The following is a 19,140-nucleotide window of genomic DNA, read 5'->3' as shown; positions in this document are numbered from 1 at the left end:
CGAGTGACTAAGATGATAACAGGTCAATGGAATGAACCATATGAGAACAGGTTGAAGATTTGTGGGTTGCAGAAACTAGTTGATAGGCAGAGGAGGGGAGATATGATTGAGACATTCAAATTGCTAAAGGGATTCTATAGGATTAATTCAGAGGATATTTTCGAGATCAGGACTGGTGGTGGGAGAACTAGGGGACACCTATGGAAGCTGGGCAAGAGTGTGGTTAGCAGGGGTGTTGGGGCTGGGTTCTTTACTTTTAGAGTGGTAAATGAGTGGAATAAGCTGCCAGAGTCTGTTGTGGGTGCTATGACGGTGAACGAGTTCAAGGCAAGGTATGATAGATACTGTGAGAATGTAATCGCATAGTTGTATGGACATGATGTTTAGGGCCTCCCTCGATGAGTCTAAGGACTCCTGGAGTCGCCCGAAATAATAATAATAATAATAATAATATTATTATTATTTTTTATTTCATGCAAAGTAAATTAACACACACCTTCCTGTCTGGGAGGCAGAATCTGAACTGAAATCTCTATGAATCAGATTATTATGACAAACTCAGAAGTCAGCTATCAGCAACTTCTTTGGAAATGGTTAAGGTATGTGGGGGGGGGGGGAGGTAGGTAGGTAATGTTGTAATGCATTTTCAGAAGTAAAAAAATAAACTGAGTAGAAGTAATATTGACAAATAACAGCATAAAATGAAAATGCTACCAAAGGAATTTAAAGAGAAGTATGATGAACAAACTTATGAACATTACAAAACTGAAGGCTTGAAGCATAACAAGCATGGGAATGAAGGTAAAATCAGATTTTTACTAATGTGATGAGTAAGGAGAAGATAATTATGGAAGTGTAGCAGAAGTCGCCAAATTACTTGAATAATCATGTTGCCTGAGTATTGAAATAATATACTGTCTGATAGAATGGGAATCAGTGAAAGAACAGAGGTTGATGAGCAGGAGATTTCTGTGTAAATCTCACTACAAATAGTTGTAATCCTATAGTAATTATCAGGGTGGCTTAGCTAAGGGCTAGATAATCTAGTAACCCTGCTCTAGAGACCAAACATATAACTTTTAAGCATGGCATAGTCTCAATGCCAGATAATGAAATTCATCTAAAGACATTCAGGAGCATCCATGCCCAGAGTGGGAATTGAAACATGCAGCCTGCCAACTGGATGTTCTGTGGAGAAAAATTTACAAGAACACCAGACTTACATCATTAATAAAAAGTCTGAGAAATTTGGCCTTGCACAACATGGAATTGACACTGACCACAGAATCTTCTGATCTCAAACATACTTACTCCATAGATGCTACTTCAGGTTTGAGCATTTATTTAAGGAGAACGCTGAGGCCTTCTTATAAAAATTTGGGAAAACCTCATCCTTCTCATAGATTATAAATATATATTTATTACTACAGCTCATGTATTGCATTGTTCTTTTATACCATCATGCTGCTTGTATTATTTTTAAATAATCCATTGTTGATATCCTACCTTTGTACTACTAGCATTCCTACCACTGATGATGACCTGTATATTTCAGATTGAAATATTTTTCAGATTGAAATATTTGACAAATAAAGCTTATTAATTTATTTCCTTGTGTGTATGCATAATCTAGTCTTACAATTATGACACGTATCGCCTAAGCAATGATTAAAAAATATGATAGCAGCTGTAGAAGGAATTATCAGCAAATGTGTTAAAGGAAGGAGTGGAATAATTGGTAGCACCCCTGACTAAGTTGGTTGTATAATTTAAGTGTCAGTACTGGGGAAAGGTCCAAGAAAATGAAGAATAAGATAGTTCCATTACATAAGTGTACAAGATAGCGGGTATGATGTGTAGTTGGTAGATTAAGTATTGGTGGCTGTAAGTCACCGAGTCTTTGGAAGTGTCACATAATAATAATAATGGGGAATCCATGACAGACATATTTAGACCATTTAATATCTCTGGAGTGATACTAAATGGTCCTGCTTTACTCATGTTTTTACAATAGAGTGACAGATGAGTTAGATAATGGAAATGGTTGTACCATATTGTGTGAAACATGCCAATCTGGCTGCCCAAGTGTATAGTGCATCTACTCTCCAACCAACAGTCTATGGATTTGAATCCTGCTGTGAACATGGATGTTTGTGCAAGACCACCATCCTGCTTATTAGAGGTCTAAAGCGACTTTGCTTTGGATTAATAAAAAGAGATTTATATATATCAAGCTTGTGACATGAATAAGAGGATGGTTACTGAGGAATCAAAGAGTACCATACAGCATCTAAGAGAATGCTGGTGTAACACAGTATTTCATGCTTGGACTAATGCTATTTAATTTGTACATTCATGTTATTGGGAATGGACTGAAGTGAAAGGAAGGATTTTCATTTTTTTGCTGATGACACTAAGCTAGGAAACAAATCAGACTGAGAAGGAAATGCTATTAGAGAATTCAAACAGACTGCTGTGAGCAAAAGATGCCAGTTAAATGTTGTGATTAAAACTGTATATCACACTGATGGGGACTGCATTGTAGGAAGCTGAGGGGGGTAGGGATCTGAGAATGGCAGTAAGGAGATTTGAAGTTCAGGAAATACATAGCAAAAATGGTAAAAAATTAACAAAAGATTACAGGAATATTGAGAAATATACTGAGAAAAAAATATATTGAGAAGTTAATTTACACAGCCTTTTTGACATAAGGAATGCTGTGTTCACAATATATATGTCATAATAAATAAGCACATCCTCAGATGCACTTACATTTGGTCACTTAGGTTTTGTAATGATACACACGTGATAGAGAGAGAATTTGGAGGGAGTTTCAGAATTTTTATCATGAAAGTAGACTGAAGATTTGTTGCAGGTCTACAAAGTTTAGCTTAACAAAAAAAAAAAAAAAAAAAAAAAGAAAGGATATGATAAATGCATATCACTATACAGATTCTATAGCATACATAAGAGAAATCTTTCATCATTCTTTGACATTAAGACAAGATTGTAGTTAGAAATCCCACTTTTTTAGCAATCCAACTAGTAAGCAATCACATTAAGGGAGATGTATATACAGTAGTATACTTACATTTTGCAAAAGCTTTTGATAGATTTCCACACCACGTTAGTCACTAAACTGAAGCTGATGGGATTGGATGATAGACAAGTGATTTGGATGGGTGAATGGCTAGCAGATAGGTAGCAAGTTTTGTGTGTGGGGGTACTATCTCAATAGACAAAAGTCACTAGTGGTGTGCTGCAAGGGTCAGTTTTGAGAGCATCATTATTTAATCTGTATATTAATTATATTGGGATAGGTTTAACTGGTGATATTAAACTGTTTGGAGATGATGCAAAACTGGGGAGAGTGATGAGGAATCAAGCAGATGTTGTGACCTTACACACAATCTTGAATAGATTGTATGAGTGGGCAACAATATAGAAATGTCATTTCAATGTTGCCAAGTGTAAGGTTCTGAAATTTGGTAGGCAACAATGGCATGCAAAGTACACGTTTGGTATACTTTGCATCCCATTGTTGCATCCCTTTGCAAAGTATATGTTTAGTATAGCAGTAAATTAGTTTACTGTATTATTAGTAAATTATGTAAAATTCCTTTAAAAAGCCATCAGAAATGTAACTGAATGTTTTCTATGATTATTTTGATAACTGAAAAACATTTTGAATGCATGTCATAATAATTTGATTGGTCACTAATTTTGTAAAAAAACAGGATGAAGGTTTAAATCTCACTGTGGGCATGGATGTTTGTGATTGTCTTTAGGCGAGAGATGAATTTCATTGCCCAGCATGAGACCACACTGAGTCCAGAGTTTATGGACCATGTTAAAAATAAATAAAAGATTACAAAAAATATATAAAAAATCCTTAGCCTACTCATGGTACAGATGTACTGTAAGTTTACTAATAACTTTTCGTGGGTGGAAATAACAATACACACACACATACACACACCACTACAGTGGTTTGTGCACTGCATCCTGTGATGGTAGACTGATGGCTTGTAGGTTAGGAAGCTTGCGTGATAGGCAGAAAACAGAGAATATGATATAAACACATTAAAGGAGTTTCACTGAGTAGATGTTTTTTTTTTACTTGGAGAGCAGTAATTGAGTGAAATAGGCTGCCAGAAACAGTTGTGAGTGCCTTATTGAGGAATAAGTTTAAGGAGGGGTATGATATTCAATTTTATTCAACTGAAAACTAAATGGTAATCATTTCCTCTTTCAAATCCCCAGTATACTCTTGTTCTGAACCAGCATATGAGAATATCACTATCAACAATAACAGTCACTGCAACTTTTCTTATCTCTTGCATTGTCTTTCCATGTGAATATGTGCACACCTTTATGCTGGAACACAGGGTTAGTCCATATCCTGAAGAGAAATCCAGCAGGCACTTATTATTAAATTTACTCTTTTCACTAAATTTTTCCAAAGCATTTCTCTATATGTAGCATTCATTTCCTATTCTTCTATCTAGATGACCAACAAAGACCAAACTTTACTTTCTTCTTTGTGTCAGCTGTCTTCTCTAATGCACTAAAAATTCCCACTTCTTTCTACCTAAGAAATGCAGGAATTTTTCTGCAGGACCACAGGCACCAATTCCCAATTATGATATTTGTTCACATCACTCTACTTGATATTTCTTGCCATTCAAGAAGATTATCATCATATTTAGTGTTTAATACTATAGCTACTCCATTTCGTTGATCATTACTGCCTGAATACAGCATCTTTAAATCTGCTGATGCTGAAGTGGAGTTTGTTCCAGTAGCTCACTTTACACAGTTTCCCCTGCTTCCCTAATAAAAACAAGCAGAGACCATGTTAACAGGTAATGCTCCAGTTAGATTGAAATTCCATGATATTGTGCTATCATTTATTTTGGTTTAAGTTGATAAGAATACAATTTGGTCAGCTAAATCCAAAACTGCCAGCCCAATGTTACAATGCTGCCCGAGGTATGATGCTATGTTAAATCAAATTTGCTACAGCACACTATCCATTATAACAAACTACTGTTGAGCTCTCTCTCTCTATGAGTTTTGCTATAGTGGGCATCAACTGTATGTGTTGTTGGCCCACAAGCAAAAACATCTAGAAAGTGATTAAAGGATACTGAAGCATGGCAGAGAGGGCAGCAAAGGTTACTACAGATAAATACACAAACCACAGTCTGTATTCAATAGGCAATATGTACCACGTATTTTTGTTTTCTTTCTTTCTTTTTGTAAGTTTATTACTACATTCTGCTCTTGTCATTATATGATTCATTAGACTACACAAAATTTTTTACTGCTTAGCAGGTCAACTTCTGTGATCAATTCAGGCACTGTCAATTATTCTAAATTGAGTTTATTAACAGGCAGCTGGATGCTACTCTGCTGTTTATTCTGCTTTCCATAATAAATAGTTGTTAAAAATTGGCCTGCTTAGTGCTCAATTGAACTGATCAGTGAATTTGTTGCTTTTATTGCCAATTAACTATAGTAATGCATGTTCTATGGCAGCTGTCTCTATCATATATCATCTGCTGCTTTCAAAATAATTAAATCCTTGACTATTCTTACTATGAGCAACCATCTGTAGAAATATCAAGTGGAAGGAATCTGCAATTGAAGGCTCTGTGTGTTGTTATTTTTCTTCAAGTGTGATAAGATACATACAAATACAAATGACATATCTGTGTTGGAGGGAATGATAATATTAACATATATACATAGTTCATTTTTTTAGGTCTAAAAAATGTTATATGACAGATTATAAGAAAAGATGTAAATGGACACAACACATACCCATATACAGACAAACTTACTTTGATATAATTCTGACATGTAGACAATGGCAACCCAACAAGGCTTATTCCATTAATTGCAATAATTTGATCGCCAATATTTAACTGACCACACCTTGCTGCAGGGCCATTTTGTGCCATATTAGCAATCACTACAGTAGGTAGCATGGATCCCCAACCTGATTCTACAATCACCATTCCAAGAATTTCACCTTTTTGTTTCGGTACGACAACCTATTTGGAAACATTAAACAGTTAAGAATATCAAAAGAAATAAAATAAGATCATATTTTTGTAATAAAAAAAAAAGTCTGAAACAATTAATCAACTGATAATCTACATTGCTTAAATTCTGACCTATTCTATAATTGAATAGTTTTATTATTCTTTCATTTTCTGATTAGAATTTCTTCTGTCATGAAACCAAATACTGAATACTTACATTTCAACTTTTTTTCTTCTTTTTTTTTTTTTTTAAGTACAAGATGAAATTATGGATTGAAGTCTTTTGTTGTTGACTAACATGGTTCAAAATCATAGATTCAAAGCAGAATTTATTCTGCATTATAATTAAATACATCATAGCACAATAATCTCAGTATAGTTTATTATAGTTGCAGTGCTTATTATCAAGTGAATGAGGCCTCAACTTCACCAAAGGAAATGAGCTTGAATCCAACTATAACATGAATGTTGGAAGTTTTCCACTTGGTTATACTATAAATTAAAGATACCAAGAAATTATACACCTGGTTTAATCCTTTATCCAAGTGAAAGCAAACAAGTTTGCACCTGAACTGTTTTCAAGACTGTGGCAACTCGTATATAGAAGCTTATGACTTGACATCACTTGCTTTAGTATCCCATAATGCAAAGCACATATCCTTATGGTATGTATAATGCTTTATGGGAAGGGTCACTACCCAGACCGGTTTCGACCTTTATTGAAGTCTTCTGCATAACTTCAACCTTGGTATCACCTCTGGGTCTTGCTCCCACTGATGAGACCTCAATAAAGGTCGAAACCGGTCTGGGTAGTGACCCTTCCCATAATGTATAGCATCATACATGCCCATAAGGATATGTGATTCACATTATGGGATACTAAGGCAAGTGATGTGAAGTCATAAGCTTCTATATACGAGTTTCCCCAGTTCTGTAAATAGTTCAGGTGCAAACTTGTTTGCTTACACTTGGATAAAAGATTAAACCAGGTATATATTTTCTTGGTATATTAATAATATAACAGGCATGAATGTTTTTGAAAACCTTTACGTGGCATATAATTTATATCATCTAATGTAATACATAGTTTTTCTAGTCCATCTCCCGTCACTGCATCTGGCAATATGGCCAGTCCATCTCCACTTACCCTTTTAATGTATTTTACAATATCCATGACACCTGTTTGAGATCTTATCCAGATATTTGTCTTCCTATCTCTTAATGTTATTTTTAGCATACTTCTTTCCATGTGATGTTGTTCTCAGCTTTCTGTTTAGGGCTTCTGTTAAAGTTTCTGTTTCTCCTTCATATGTTAGGACAGGAAGTATCCACTGGTCGAAAGCTTTCCTTTTTAGACTCATAGGGATGTCACTTCTGAATATGTCTCTCATTTTCCCATAAGCCATCCATCCAAGGTGAATTCTTCATTCAATCTCTTTTCTTTGGCACTCCTCAAAGGATAACAATTGGCCCAAATACACATATGAAGTAACTTGTTCTATTTCATGGTTTTCAATTTTGATAGTTCTATGGTTTATGTATTTATTCATCATTATTTTTGTTTTTTCTCTATTTATTTTTAATCCAATTTCTCTGGAGGCTTCATTTAGCTGATTTAGCCTTTCTTCCAGATCTTCAAGATTATCTGCTATCAGGACAATATCATCTCCAAATTTCAGATGATGCAACCTTTCTCCATTTATGTTTATTCCTTATGGAAAGGCCCCAGGAGAAGATGGAATTATGGTAGACTTCTTAAAACTGGGAGGAAGCCCTGTCATCAAACAGTTGAGTAAACTCTTCAATAAATGCCTAAAACAGAGAAAAATTCCAAAAAATTGGAACAATTCACTTCTAATATTAATTTTTAAAAAGGGCAATAAGGAAGAAATGAGTAAGATGGATGAGAGAAGCAGAAAACCGAGTGATCTGGAAAATCATGGGGGAGACCTTCATCCAGCAGTGGACAGAACCAGAAGGTTGAAGAAGAAGAAGAATGTGATACATAATATATCACTTTCCAGTGAAGGCCTGAAACATCACAAACAAAATGTTTGGGTTGTAAGGAGGAGAGTTCCTGATTATCCAACCACTTGTCCATCCACAGTAATTATTATTATTAACAACTGCAAAAAGATCATCAAAAACTCACATTTGAGCTGTGGCTTAAACCCATTCACAGTTCCCACACTCACCACAATTTTGTGCAAGGCATTCCACACATCGATTACTCTCCATGCAAAGAACACCTTCTTCTCACTCCCCTGCTCACACCCTCCTTATACAGTTTCCAAGGATGACCTCTAGTTCTATCCTTGCTTCCCTCTGCTCTATGAAAAATCTCCATGTTAATCTGGTAACAATCCCTCACCAACTTAATGTCTCAATCATATTACCTCTTCTTCTATTTACAAGGTTCTGTAAGTTGCTTTCCCTCAATCTCTCCTTGCACCTGATATTTCATAGATAGACCCAACACTAACTTAGTAAACATTCTCTGGATCCTCTCCAATACATCCTCGTTCAGCTAAAAACCAGGCAATCAAATCTGTATACAGTAGTCTAGTCCATATACAGCATGATTAAAGTCTTATACAAAGGAACCATAACCTCTTTGCTTCTGCATGTCAACATTCTCCTCATTATTGTCATAATCCATTGGGATGTTTCTTACAATTTTAGCAATGTGATAAATTTCAAGTCTCTGTCCACCATCAACTCCCAGATCTCTCATCTCTTCCATCTCCTTCAAAATTTCTCCATTAATTGTATACCCTGCATCCTAACCTTGCCTACCAAATTTCAAGACTTTGCAATATTAAACTGATAGTTTCACCCATTTGTCCACTCAGGCTATTCAGATCCTCCTGCAAGGCTACAAATCTGCTCTACTGCTCATAACTCTTCCCAATTTTGCACCATCAGCAAGCAGCTGCACATTCTCCAGTTAAACTGGTCCCGATGTCATAAATGTACAAGGTAAACAATAATGGTTCCAAAACCAATCCCTGTGACACTCCACTAGTGACCTTCCTATTTTGGGAAAGCACTCCTCCTTACACAACTCGCTGATATCTGACAGCCAATTAGCTAACCAATTCACTAGTTCTGTTATCTAATCCCATCTGTTTCAATTTAGCTACTAGCTTGTCATGTGGCAGTCTATCAAAGGCCTTTGAAAAATTCAAGTACACCATCATTATGCATCTCCTTTATTGAATTTGTCACTTTGTTGTAATACATAAGCAGACTGCTGAACCACAACATCCTCCTAACAAACTCATTCCAGTCATCATAAAGAATATTGCTATTATCAACATACTTCTGATTCCTAGTCCTTGCCAACTTCTCTAATACCTTAACAACTCCAGACACACAGACTGGCCTATAATTTAGTCTTGGTCTTATTCCCCCTCCCCCCCTTTGTGAAGTGGAACAATTTTTCTCACCTTCCATTCCTTTGAGACTTTAAACAGGTGTGCCAAAGGTGTCATTAATTCCGTAGAGCATTCCCTCAAGACACATGTATACTCTATCAAGTCCTACTGCCTTATTACCATCAAGTTTACTTAATTCCTCATATACTTCCTGCTCATTCACCATCAGTCCCTCCTCCACCATACCATCTATGCTCCAGCTTCTCATGATGTTGAAATACACTGATAAACTGATCACTGAATACTTCAACTATATTCTCTGCACTAGTTACCAATCTACAAGTGTCATCAATTAGCATCATTCTTCCATAGTTATTTTTGATTATACTTGCCACATATCAAAAGAATTCAACAGAATGTATCTTAAATTGGTTGACTAATTTCTTCTCATATTGCACCTTTGCTGTCTTTACCAACCAAGTCACCTTCCTGGCATACTGTTTGTATTCTTCATGTAACTGATCATTACCAACATTCATGTAGTGATGCCTCCACAGTGCCTTCTTTCAGATTTCACATTTAATCTCTTCATTCATCCATTTTACTCCTACTTTGGAATATACTAAGACATTGCTGCTGTTACATAGCTCTTGATTGCCCATGCAGTGCCTGTCTCTTTTCCACTGAACTCCTTTTTGTATGATATAGCTCCTGGTTGTCTCATAAGATTTTCATAATCAACAGCCATATAGTTCCACATATCTCTTCTTTATAGAAGTTCTCATATGATGGGCTGCAACTCTAGTGATCACTTCATAGTTGCTCTCCACCAGGAAAAGATTAAATACTTCATTCACATCTGATTATATAACCAGATCTAAGACTCTTTACCCTCATGTACCCTTTATTACATACTACCTAAGATTGTTGTTCCTTAAGTAGAGAAATTCATTCTCCTTATTCCCTGACACTATTTCTTCATTCCAATCAATACTATCATAACTGAAATCTCCCATAATGATCACCCTTCACTTTGTCTCCACCTGCCACATTCCATGGCCTGTGGCAACACACCCCCACCAAATATTTCATTCCATCAATATCCACTTCACACCATACTGCTTCAAAACCTCTGCCACTTTTTCTTCTTGTATCTTAACCTTGTGTGGACATTATTTCCCTACTATCATCAGCAGCACACTGATGGCAGCAAGGGAATAATTATGTCCAAGATCCCCGCCTCCCCTTTTTTTAATGATGTGTCCTAGGGATATATCATTAAAAAAACAATATACCCTAATAATTCAATAGGAGGTCCACAAAATGATTAATAGTGTTGTACCATTATTGGAAAAGATACCGTACATCGGCTCGCTCTCCCGGAAACTAAGAAGAATTTTGAAAAAAATTTAATATAAAAACGTGCTTTTCCACTCTTCCTAAACTCAGATCAATTCTAAGCCAACCAAAAACAGGCTCACAACCATCTTCAGTTTCCAGGTGTATATAAAATCATATGTGACTGTGGGAAGCCATATTATAATAAAACTGAGAAGTCCATCCTCCTGTGTCTCAAAGAACATCAGAGGGACATCACTTATAGTACAACCAGAGCAAGTGCCCTCTTAAGCCATATCCTGTTCTCCAGTGAACACAAATAATGAAGGAAGCCAACATGAAATAGACTGGAATAAAACATCAAGCATTCATATATGCCACGATGAAGTAGAACACCGCATAGTTGAATCCAAAGAAATTATCCTAGACTCTTCTCACATAAACAGTAACCTTAGTTATTGTTAGGCATACGCGAGCGTATGCCTAACAATAGAACTTTAGCCCAGACTGTAGCTTCAGTTCAAACTTAATTCCAGTTCATAGTCTGTTATTGTAGTGGTGGTACAATATTTCTTTATGGTGTTTTTTATGTTTGCTTTTAATGTTCTCACACCTGAAGAAGCCGGCATTCCGACAAAACATGTTGTGTGTTAAATTAAATGAATTTGTTTTTCTAATTCTCGGAATTCAGTCAGTAAATAATATGAACATATCTATGTACCGAGTCAACATAGCTGATAATTATATATATATACCGGGTGATCCAAAAGTAACAGAAAAAGTAAAAATTCAATAATTTGAAAAGTACAGACAATAGAATGATGCAGTTTTCACAGAAATGCACAGAAAGACATGGGATTTATTTTAATAACGAAAAATTTTATTACCAGAATAGTTACATTTGCCACCGACAGGTGGCGCTTCAGTCTTGTCAGTAGTTTGTGCAGTGGTGCAGCACAATTTGCAATGCAGCTAGGATTACAAATGTTCAATGCGACGGCCGTCATTATTGAGAATGGATGTCAGATGTGGCATGACACCCTGCGCAGCATCGAAGAGGGTTTCAGCTGTAATTCCTGTCACATGATGGCGAATAGCTTCTTTCAACATGGCCAATGATGTCAGTCGACCTCTGTACACTTGTGGACTTCAAGTAGCTCCCATAACCAAAAGTCATGAGGTGGAAGGTTTGGAGCTATGGAGCACTTGCCTCTCTTGCATATTCGAAGTTCAGATAATACAGCTTAACTAAAAGTGCTTTATCTCGTAACGATAACATGCCTCACCTTGGCAGAACGTTTAAATTCAGTATTCACTACATCTGAAGTTTACGTACCTCATGGTTTAAATAGTGACAGGCAGCAGCTCCGGGACCGTTACAGCGCCACGTGTCGGTGACAAATGTAACTATTCTGGAAATAAAATTTTTCGTTATTAAAAAAAAATCCCACGTCTTTCTGTGCATTTCTGTGAAAACCGCATCGTGCTACTGTCTATACTTTTCGAATTATTGAATTTTTTTTTTTCTGTGACTTTTGGATCACCCGGTATATATATATATATATATATATATATATATATTTGGTTTTGAAATAAAGATAGTTATTTTTATTTTTGCATTTTTGTGTAATTACTTGGTTTAGGTGAAATATTATTCCTATTTTTTTTTTGTTATTTTTTTTTTTATTCTTTCTTCACTCTATAATCTGACCAAAGCATGCTGAATTAAATTTTATAAATAAATGTTTTGAACAAAAAAAAAAAAAAATACATGCATTAATATTTTCATGTTTTCAATGATTATTTTCCCCAAAAACGTTTGTTTATATAATTTAATTTAATATGCTTTAGCCGAATATTCACTGCTTCAAGCAAATCTTCTGTTATTCAGCCAAATCATGGTTCACTGCATCCCTAATTTCTGCCATATCTTTCTTTTTATCAAATAAGCACACTACAACCTATTTGCAACCTGCAACTTACTAACAACCTATTTCAAAATAATGGGTAAGAGAAAAATTATTAAAATCTTAGCACTGCTAATAATTTAATCTTGTTTTCAGAAATCACTTGGGGTTAAAAAAAAAAAAAAATAAATATCTCTCTCTCTCTCTACACACACACAAAGGGTGGTCTGAAAAGTTCTCGGCCTAACAATGAAAAAATGAATATATATTTTCAAAATTATTTTTGATTTTAAGAGGAACCTGTGGCATAGTAAATTAAATAATAAAGAAACATGTAAAAACCACCGATAAATAGAAATGACAGTCTTTCTCTCTCAAAGATCTGGGAGACTTATCTTATGTAAAAAACCATTTATCTTAAGATTAAATTTGTTATTTCTATTATTTCCTAGCACACAGTAACAATTGTATTTTAATAGGTAATCTACCGAACATTTTGCTTGTATTCCATTCCTATTACTGTAACAGACACTGAAGATGTACTATTAATTTTAGTACGAAATATTTGTCCTTTTACTAATTAAAGATATCACTGTGGTTTTTACGTGTTTCTTTATTATTTAAAATTATTTTTATTTTTCAACATAATCTCCCTTAAGACTAATACATTTATTCCAGCTCCATTATCCTTTCCCTGTAGTGGTTCTCAGTAAGATCTGCAAAATACCCCTCTGCAGCTGCAATCATCTCTTGATTCGAAGAAAAACGCTGACCAGCAAGGAAGAGTTTTAGTTTTGGGAAGAGATAGAAGTCAGAGGGAGCCAAATCTGGGGAATAGGGTGGATGTTCCAACAATTCGTAGTGCAGATCCCTTAATTTTCCCATTGCCAAAACACCTTTGTGGGCAGGTGCATTGTCCTGATGAAAGATGATTTTTTTTTTCCCTGCAAACCAGGTCTTTTCTCACAAATTTTTTCATCTAGTCTGGTTAAAAAATCAGAATAATATTCCCCGGTTGTTTTACTCTTTTCAAGATAATTAATAAACAAAATTTGAAGGATTTAATGATAGCAATGAATGTAAAGAGCAAGACTGGAAAGATCATGAGTGTGCTACCAAGATTTGATAGTGATGAATTAAACAGAAGAGCAATTATAGTAAATGGAATGATGTCAAGATTGTTAAAGCTTTTGCAAAGAAATGAAACTGAATAGTCATTTTATGAATGTCTGGGATGAGTTTGATAAAAGGAAGGACTATTTTAAGAGAGATGGTTTGCACTTAAAAGGATTGGGCACTTGGCATTTAGAACATTTATTGATAAAGGATAGAGTAAATGGTCAAAAACAGGGAAATGGGATGTGATAGGGAGGCAGGTGATAGAGTCAGCTGTAAATAGTACTAAGGTCATTAATCAATGTGAATTTGGGATTAATTGTTTGCAGAAAATTAACAGTATACAGAGTGGGCTAACTCACACACAGGGAGATTGTGGGAGGAAGGGAGTATTGCAGTTTATGCATACTAATGCTCGAAGTATTTGGAATAATTGTGAAGAATTTTTGTCATTACTTTGTACAACTTGTGCCAGATATCATAGGATTAGTGAGACTTGGTTAACTAAGAATGAAATGGTTACGGGGATTGAATGTAAGGGGTATAGTATTTTCAGGCAGGACAGAGATGACAGAATGGGGAGAGGGGTTTTACTAATGATAGACGAAGCGTTAAAGCCAAAAAAATGTAGAAGTGCCTCAAGGTACAGGTATGTAGAAGGCAGTTCATTTGAGGCTGTTTAGTGTGAGATAGAGATCAATAGGGTGAAATATGTAATCAGTTGTTGTTTTAATCCAAGGGGTATAAGGGGGAATCTAGATGGTATGCATTGGCAAATTAGCACGATGAGTGAAGGTCGAGTAATTATTAAGGGGGATTTTAACTTTGGGGACATAGATTGGAAGGAGGAATGGTCACAAGGAACAAAGGAAATGGAGTCTATACAGTTGTTAAGAGACAACTACCTGAGACAGCATGTAAAGGAAGGGACAAGAGATTCGAGAGTGTTAGATCTGGTCATAACATCGGAGAACATATGAATAAGTAATTTAGTTACACTGTCTCCACTTGGGGGAAGCGATCAAGTGGTCTTGACCTGGGAGATTGTAAGATATGCTGAATATTCTGTTAAGAAGTAGTATATGTGGAATTACAGGGCTGGTGATTATGACAAGCTGAGAAGTCAGCTTTCAGCAGTGCTATGCCATGAGAATTTGAAGGGGAGAGATGTTGATGGTGAGTAGGAGATTGTCAAGGAGTATTTAAAGAAAGCTGCATCAGACTGTATTCCCAGAGTCAGAAGGAGAAATCAAGTAGGAGTAAGATGGATGAATAATATTATTAAGAAAGAGTTGCAGATAAAGAAAAGGTTGTGGAGGAAGTATAAAGAAAAAGGAGATGAACGTTCCCATGAGCAGTACAAGGTACAGGCAAAGAGAGTAACCTGTATGGTAAGGAAAGCCAAGACTAATTATGAGAGAAAGCTAGCTGATGAATCCAAAAGAAACCCTAAGGAGTTCTTTTGCTATGTGGCAAGTAAAAGGAAGAATAACCATGGAAAGATTACTTTAAAATGTGTTGATGGTAGGGAAATTACAGAAGCAAATCAAATAGTTGAGTTGCTTAGGGATCAATTTGCAAAGGTGTACCATCTTGGTTGTAATATTGCAGTGTCAAATGTGTCATTGACTGATGAGAGTCTAAAGATAGACGAAATAGAGGTGCTTAATATATTACAGAACCTTAATGCTAACATTGCCATTAGGTTAGATGGCATATCGGCCCATGTGTTATGAGAATGTGCAAAAGAATTAGCACCTTCTCTAACCAGGCTGTTTAATTTAAGTCTCAGTTCTGGTAAAGTACCAATAGAGTGGAAAATAATTCCACTGCATAAGGGAGACTCCAAGACTGAGGTTGCAAATTATAGACCAATCAATATATCTGGAGTGGTGGTTAAGGTTATGGAGAAATTGGTACTTGATCCATGATTTCTGGTGATGTTACACTTTTTGGACGTCCTTTGTGTGGATCATCTTCAAGGCTGGTATGGCCACATTTAAACTCAGCAGCCCATTTCTTAATTGTCAAAAATGAAGGAGAAGAGTGCCCATAAACTTTTATGAACTTCGAATGAATTTCTTTTGGCGGTAAACCTTCTTTTAGAAAGAATTTTATAACCGCACAATACTCAATTTTATTCATTTCAAGGGATACAGATACTTTTGCTTCAGACAGCTGCATAAGACAAACTATTTGATAGAATGATTTGCAATTTCACATGGATGCTTATGACAGATGTACCAACTTAAAAAAAAAAATCTTGCCAAGTGTTGCCATCTATGGTCGAGGCCGCGAACTTTTCAAAAACCACTCTCATATGCATGCTAGTAGTCTGTATGCCACTGTCTCCCAGTCACAGGAAAGAACATTTGAAATGGGACAGGCTCCATGTCAACTGGACTCAAGACCAAAGGGGGATCAATACTGTTTATAGACGAGTCCCAATTTGCTCTATAAAGCAATACCAGGTGTGCTCTGATGTGGGGAGAAGAGAAACAGGATCACTTTATCATCCCTCTAATCTTCATGCAAGGGCCACTTATGACGGAGACAGTGTGATATTTGGGCAGACAACACATTTTGTGGATGCACCAACCTGTATGTGCATTCTAGCAGAATCATGAATGCTACAACTTATAGAAAGAGGTCCTGGATCCCTATGTTTGTCCATATGCAGATGCGATAGGGGAGACATTTATCCTACAAGATGATAATGCTCTTCTTATTAAGCAAAGCTCATGGACCAATATCTTCAAGAAGAGACTATCCTACATATCGACTGGCCAACCAATCGATATGTAGGATATCGACTGGTTGGCCACTCCTCGACCCATTATGAACAGTATAAAACATTGTGAGCACTGTATTGTTGTGAGCAGGTGGCCACATTTCTAATTGAGGTTCTCTGACAAATTCATTTTGTCCTCTTGTTTTTGACCATTGTCTTCATGTATCCATTTGTTAGGGAATTTAAACTATTTATTTATTAAAGAAACCATTCCTCACCCTCTTGTTCATATCTTCCTTTTGTAGCTTCCAGGGATGGCCCCTCAAAACCATCAGCCGATCCTCAAAACCAACATTGTATAGTCCTGAAAGCATATTTGTTATCTACCTCTGTACCCTTTCCAGTTAATTTATCCCCTTTAAATCCTGGGAATCAAATTTCACACAGTTTTTGAGTCATTGATTTTTCTCTTTACTTCTGAATTTATAGAAACCAGTGTATTTAAAAAAAATAAATAAATCATTTTGTATTCTTCATACATTCCAAAGACATTTCCAGAAACATGTATGCTCTTTACAAGTGATGAAAAGAAAATAATATTCAAAAAATGCATGAAAATCAATAAAAGACAAACATTCAAGTTTCTTTGGAATTACAGTATCTATGGAAGGCATAAAGAATACAAGAGCTTCAAGATTTCTTTTTTTGTTTTAAATTTAAACCAACCTCTTTTTGTTTTTCTTTTTTGGCAAACATTTCTAATTCATTTCCAAATATTTCTTGAGAATTTAGCACTTCTTGATAATCCATTTCCTTTACAAAACTGCTGTCTTCAATACCATTAGCTTTAAGGAACTCCATATAAGCAACTTGAAATGCTTGTCCAATAGACTGCGCTATGAACTGAGCCTAAAAATAACAAAAATTAAATTAAAAGGTTGATCCCCCTTAAAAAGCTTGCAACTTATATTTCATATCAACTCTTCACACATTATGCGAAGAGTTAAGATGAAGTATAAATATAATAACAATTTGTACCACACTTCACAACAATTTTTTTTTTTTTTCAACAATAAATTTATCTAGTGCACATTTTTATATACTTGATGCGAATTCTGATTTCAGAAATTAAATTCAGGAAAAATAATTCATAATTAACAGAGAGAGTGAGATGTTAGGTATACAGGTTCATTAATTTGAAAAGCATACAAAACTGGTGTCAATCTCACTATTTCAGCAGCAAAGATGATTCACATTTCATAGTGTGCATTTATGATCTGACACCCCATGGAATGCAATATAATTTAGTGCGACATTCACACAGTAAAAGAATAGGTATATAATGACAGAAGCAAGTTTTGCATAAATGCACTTGACAATTTAACAAGATTATGTATCTTACATTTAGATTTCTGTCTCAAAAGATTTATATTATTTTATTTATTAATTATTTTTTTTTATTATGGTACGTCTTCAAAATTACTCATGGATGGGCAGATTTATGCTACCTATATTCTTTCAGCATCAAATTACCAAAATAGGAAGAAAAGTAAATTTCCTGGATACAGCCAAGAAATTTACTTTTCCTCATGTGAAAGGATATTGCTAATATCCTTTGAACGGCACTTATTCAATATTGCTAATATTGAATAAGCACCATTCTCAGCCTAGCAAGATCTGGTAAGGTTCCTCAATTATCTAACTCTCTCACAAACAATACTCATGTGCAAGAGGTTTAGAATCTTCTCTGAGTGTGACTAATATTAACATGTTCACACCAGGCACAGGACAAATTGTATCATAACTTGTCCAGAACAGGACATGACAAACTATTACATGTGGCTGCCAGAGAAATATAGAAGGGGAAAAAAATCTGTTGGTTGTAAGCTATATAAATAACTAATAATGATCTATATTTGGATGGTAAATTACTAAGTGTGATGTCAAAGTTTTTAGTAAATGTGTTTCAACCTAGACAGGAACCATTAAACACTACACACACACACACACACACACACACACACACACACACACACACACACACACACACACACACACACACAAAGTAGGTCTATTGTAGTTCTAAGTACAGTTTAATTTCCTAACAATATTTCAAAATAATTGATAAGGGAAATTTATTCTGAAAATTTTCAAAAGATTATCTTTCTGATGGAAGTTTTTTCACATGGCTATGCTACATATTTGATTTAACCCTTTATTCAAGTGTAAGCAAACAAAGTTTGCACCTGAAGTATTTTCGGGACTGGGGCAACTCGTGGCAAAGGTGTTATAACTTCTCATCACTTGCCTTAGTATCTCATAATGCAAAGCACATCCTTGCAGACATGTATGATATTATGCATTAAGGGAAGCAAAACGGTTTTAATCTTTATTGAGGTATCATTAGTGGGAGCCAGACCCAGAAGTGGTGATACTAAGGTGGAAGTAATGGAGAAGTCATATTTCCATATACCAGTTGCCAAAAGGTGTCACACCTTATTATTAAAATTCTCTGGATTAGAGATAAGTTGATGGAAGTTTTTTTCACTTGGCTATGTTAACAATTATGTATTTGGTTCAATCCTTTATCCAAGTGTAAGCAAACAAAGTTTGCAACTAAA

At 35.4% G+C, this 19,140-nt stretch overlaps 1 protein-coding gene across 6 annotated transcripts in view; it reads right to left on the bottom strand.

The window, feature by feature from the left end:
• The window catches only part of LOC150092956 (uncharacterized), a 511,183-nt gene that overhangs the window by 27,860 nt on the left and 464,183 nt on the right, over positions 1-19,140 (bottom strand). For all 6 annotated transcript variants that reach the window (XM_090414059.1, XM_090414064.1, XM_090414063.1 and 3 more), the window contains exons 10-11: positions 17,246-17,428; positions 5,847-6,059 (exon numbers count right to left, since the gene is read on the bottom strand). In XM_090414059.1, coding sequence (XP_090270185.1) covers positions 5,847-6,059; positions 17,246-17,428 — 396 coding nt within the window. The remainder of the gene's footprint in view (positions 1-5,846; positions 6,060-17,245; positions 17,429-19,140) is intronic.

Source organism: Typopeltis vanoorti, chromosome 24 (assembly GCF_054136105.1).
Source record: "Typopeltis vanoorti isolate ZY-2024b chromosome 24, IOZ_Tvanoo_1.0, whole genome shotgun sequence".
Taxonomy (NCBI): Eukaryota; Metazoa; Arthropoda; class Arachnida; order Uropygi; family Thelyphonidae; genus Typopeltis; species Typopeltis vanoorti.
The sequence above is the reverse complement of the archived record's forward strand: the minus strand, read 5'-3'. Positions and strand labels throughout refer to the sequence as shown.